The sequence below is a fragment of the Danio aesculapii genome, chromosome 19 (assembly GCF_903798145.1).
Source record: "Danio aesculapii chromosome 19, fDanAes4.1, whole genome shotgun sequence".
NCBI lineage: Eukaryota > Metazoa > Chordata > Actinopteri > Cypriniformes > Danionidae > Danio > Danio aesculapii.
Genome location: NC_079453.1, coordinates 152,501 through 157,500, shown reverse-complemented (window position 1 = coordinate 157,500; position 5,000 = coordinate 152,501). Strand labels below are relative to the sequence as shown.

The 5,000-nt window shown below is 36.9% G+C and overlaps 1 protein-coding gene across 1 annotated transcript in view; it reads right to left on the bottom strand.

Annotated features, from left to right (window-relative positions):
* LOC130246436 (F-actin-uncapping protein LRRC16A) overlaps window positions 1-5,000 on the bottom strand; it is a 25,273-nt gene that overhangs the window by 20,186 nt on the left and 87 nt on the right. The window contains exons 1-2 of the mRNA XM_056479381.1: window positions 4,853-5,000; window positions 2,447-2,544 (exon numbers count right to left, since the gene is read on the bottom strand). The exon at window positions 4,853-5,000 is cut by the window's right edge and continues 87 nt beyond it. Of these exons, the coding sequence (XP_056335356.1) occupies window positions 2,447-2,544; window positions 4,853-4,889 (135 nt within the window). The 5' untranslated portion in view covers window positions 4,890-5,000. The remainder of the gene's footprint in view (window positions 1-2,446; window positions 2,545-4,852) is intronic.

The following is a 5,000-nucleotide window of genomic DNA, read 5'->3' as shown; positions in this document are numbered from 1 at the left end:
ATGTGCAGTTGATGTTGTCTGCAAGTTTAGACTGAGTTTTGATTCATTTACAGTGTTCTGACAGAACCATCCTATATCAGTTTATTCATTTCACGAAGCATTTGATTCAGTTGATTCAAAGAGTCGAAAAGCTTCGTATGGTTTCCCTCTTTGTAAATTCACATTCCGGTTTCACTTATATTTTGAGTTTCATTGAGGAATAGGAAGTGAGATTTGTGTTATCTTACATTATGAACGATGCGCTAATATTGTTTAAACTGTTAGCTTCACGTTATTAAAGAGCCCCTATTACAGGTTTTTGAAGATGACCTGCCCTGCAGTGTGTAACAGCACTGAGTGAATGAAAACGTCCAGCTGAGGGTTCAATCTGAACGTGCACAGGGTTTAAAACTACCGATTCTTTAATGAAACAGTCGACTCAGAGTCAAATAAATGAATCGAATTGGGTTCGGATCTTTTGCTGGAACGCGTCGACGTCGGTACATCACCAAATATACAGTTCCAGATCCGGTAAAATGTGAACGCACTTTCTTTAGACAGAGGAGCTCTGGGGGATCACGGGTATGATCATGACGCGAACAAATCACTGACAGATGGAGATTCAGCTGTGAGGAATGAAGGGTTAAAGTTCAGAACGCTGGGTCATCAGACCAATCAGCGCAGATCAGCTTCACACTAAAGAATGAATCACTGAACGAATCATATAGGAGTCATTTGGATAATTAGGACAAAATAAATGCAGATTATAAGACAATGAAAGTGTTTTTGACCCTGCATGCAGATCAGCCTGTTGTTGGAGACCCCCAAAACCAAACTATGACCTTTTATAATGCAAAATAGGGGCTCTTTAATGTTAAATAAAGTCAGGTGTCGTTACGAACTCATTGTGTGTTTCTTAATCATCGCTACTGCACTAATAATATTAAACTGTACCATATATTGTGTTCTTGAGTGTTTATATCTACTTTATTCGCCTTGTTTCGATTTCATTTAGGATAAACAGCAACGTTAAACTCTTCAGTCATCATGATTCTCACAGACACTGAGATTAAGCGATGATTACAGCAAAGCGAGTGCACTATAAACTCATTTTAAGTTCATTTTTATTCCTATGTGCTGATATATGAGTATCTCTGTTGTTTAATGTTTAATAAATTCATTCATTTTGCCTGTTTGATTCATTTAATGTTAGTTTGAATTCCTTCTAGGCTTTACAGGCATTAATGTCAAGTGAACAACACAATCAGCCAATCACAGCGCATCGGTGAGGGTAATCGATGATAAAAGTCTTGTTATTTTAATCATCACTCACAAAACCGATTAGCAGCTTCCAGCTTTCATTGATAATTCGCCTTATGATCGACTGAGTTAGATTCAAGAACTGAATTATTCAATGCCTGCCATCATTGGATTTTTCAGCACTCATATATTCATTTATAAGTGTTATATGTAAAACTAATCTAATTTAATCCAAGAGCAAAATGATGATCCAGCACGACTGAAGAGCAGACACTGAACTCCAGCACACGAAATAAGACACACGACCCTAAAAAACCCTGAATCTTCTGCTTTAAGAGTTTATCAGGGAAACATCACGACTAACAGATGACAATATCCTGCAAGACCTTGTGGAGGCTCCAGGAATGTAAAGTGTGTGTGTAACTTGCATTCCTTACATTGTGGAGACCAAATGTCCCCACAGGTATAGCAATACCAGTCAGATTTGAACATGTGTGTTAATTTATTTGGTCCCCATAAGGAAAAAGTATTTTAGAAATGTAAAAATACAGATTGTTTGAGGTGAGGGCTAGCTTTAGGGGCACAGAATTTTACAGTAGAAACATCATTACAGCTGTCAGGAGAGACCATAAAGAGACCTGTGCAAGTGTGTGTGTGTGTTTCATGTCCTGAGGATCAGAGCTGTGTGTGTGTGTGCTGTTTTTTATGTCCTGAGGATCTGCACTGTGTGTGTGTGTGTGTGTGTGTGTGTGGTGTTTTTCATGTCTTGAGGATCAGAGCTGTGTGTGTGTGTGTGTGTGTGTGTGTGTGTGTGTGTGTGTGTGTGTGTGTGTGGTGTTTTTCATGTCCTGAGGATCAGCGCTCAGTCAAGTCAGAACAGGACTGTGAGAGTAAAGTATGTGTAAATTCCACAGCTGAAATACACATTGACGAGTGGCTCATTTGCATTTACAGCTGACACTTTTGTCCAAAGCGACTTACAAATGAGGAAATATTAAGTGTCAATACACACAAGAAGTGTCACTTACACAAAGGAACTGATACTGGAGTTTTACTTTATTTTTTATGAGCTGCTCAAACTCTCGCTGTAACTCTGTGTGTGAAGAGAAACACACACGCCGGTATACAATAAGAACATGTGTTGTACAGAGTCTGTGCTGTGGATGATCAGGGTTATGTTCAGAGTTGTGACAGAGTTTGATCTCACCAGGATTCTGCTCTCCAGTTTGTCACCTTTGATCTCCAAGGTCACCTTTTTGAGGAAACACACCTTCAGCTGCGGCCCGACGGCATCCTGAACACTCTCTACACACACACACACACACACACACACACACACACACGCACACACACACACACGCACACCCACACGCACACACACGCACACACACACACACACACACACACACACACACACACACACACACACAAAGCAGAGTGAGAAAAACAGATTTATATTTAAAACGTGCTGTTAAATGTGTAAATGAAGAGAGTGCACATGAAACTTCTCCATCTTATTTTTAACTCAAAACAGAATAAAAGTCAGAATATTATATTCAATTCATGTGTATTTCTCTAGCGCTTATACAATATAGATTGTGTCAGAGCAGCTTAACATAGAAGTTGTAGTAAATTGAAACTGTGTCAGTCCAGTTTTATATTAGAATAGTGTTTCATATTAGTTATTCATATTCTGACTTTATAACACGCAATATACAACCCTAAAATACAACTGGCCTGCCTGCAGTCCCGACCTGTCTCCAATAGAGAATGTGTGGTGCGAAGATCCCGTTGTCCACCTTAAGACTTGTTTGCAGGAAGAATGGGACAAAGTTCCACCTGAAACACTTCATCACTTGGTGTCTTCAGACTCTAAACGTCTTTTAAGTGTTGTGAAAAGGAACGGCAACATTACACTGTGGTAAAGGCTTTAATCCTCCGACTTTCTGAACTGATGCAAGAACCAAAATTGGAACGTGTTTATTTAAAAACCATGAACATCATGAGGAACACATTAAATAATGTTAGTTTTGTTGTCTGCAATGAAATACAAGTCAAAGTATATTCAGAAATCACTGCTTTCTGTTTTATTTGTGTTTTCCATACTGTCACAACTTTTTCTGATTTGGGGTTGCATTAGAATTCTGTCTTTTCCTCAGAAACCACGAGTTTATTTCACACAACTCTGACTTTATTTCTCAGAATTGTGAGTTTCCATCAATTATAGCAGGTTGGATGGTGGAAAAAGCATCAGTGTAGGAATAAAAAGCAAGTCAATGTCTGTTTTTTGTGAATATCTTCCTTTGTGTTCAACAGAAAAAAGAAACGAGTTTGGAACAACATGAGGAAAGTAGGATTTTTTAGGGGTGAACTGTGCCTTTAATGAGTTATTATAGTCATAAACACACTGCTTGAGTTTTACTGTTTGTAGTCTTTCTAGTTATTGATCTACAGTCACTGATTAAACCAGAGGTGTGTCCCAATTCATGCACTTAATCTGCACTTTCTTTTCTTCAGTGTGGAATGTTGGACACACAATGAAGGACAAAAACAGACTTTTTCAGCCTTATGCAGTCTTAAATTTCAGACTTATTCAGGGCTAAACACTAAGGATTTATATATTCCTTCTCCAAGTTCTGTTCAACGGAGAGATGTTCTCAACACATTTCTAAGCATAATAGTTTAATAACCAGTTTACAACATTCTTCAAAATGAAATATATATTTTCTGTGCAACAGTCGAAAACAAAAATGATTGAATGCACATAAAATAATTTGTAAATAATTCATTTTTTACAATAATTTTAACTCAAATTAATTATAAAGAATCAAGACTTGAGTAATTTAGAAAAATATATCGACATATAAAAGCACTATGGTGATTTATAGTAAAAGCTAGTGTTATTAAAGCATACTATAGTAAAGTGTATCATACTGTATATATCACAGTGTTTACAACTCTTTCTTAATCAATACTGCAGTATACTGTAGTGTAGTAGCGATTAACAAAGAGTTGTGAATACTATAATACAGTATAATACACTTAATATAGTGTAATTTAATAACAGTTTACTGTAGAACAAAACAGTATTGGGTAATTACTATAATTGTTGACTTTACTATGGTACACTGTAAATAATCAGTTATTTTCACAGTATAACACTGTTTATCTCAACAGTAAAACAGTATAAGTTTTCCACAGTATTTTACAGTGTGCAACAGTTCTGTATGATATATAATACAGTATGTTACTGTGGATGTACAATGCATTCTGTGAAACTATCAGACACTGCATTTAAATACAGTAATGCAAACTGACTGCGAAATCGTACTGCACTAAAGTATGCTTCAAAAACACTAGCATATTCAAATGAGTAGTATTTTCTCAAGTTTTCTAACAGTATGTGGGCGGAGTCTGAAGTGGCCCCTCCCATAGGTAACATTTATTAATTAATAGTATTAGTACTAGTGTTATTAGTGTCTGTATTTAACTCAAACATAATTTAAGTATTAAAAACACATTTTCCAGAGCACAAACACGAGTTTAAGTCCATCCACACCGAATGTAAACACAAGTGAAGTGAAGTGAAGTGAAGTGAAGTGAAGTGTCTTACCGCGCAGATCTTGAGGAACATCTGAATCTCCACTCATCTTTCTCGCTGAAGCTGACTGAGACACACAGCTCGATCCGAGTCCTCATCAAACCACTGACTAGCTAACTAATTAACTAACTAGCTAACAAACCAAATAAACAACTAATTA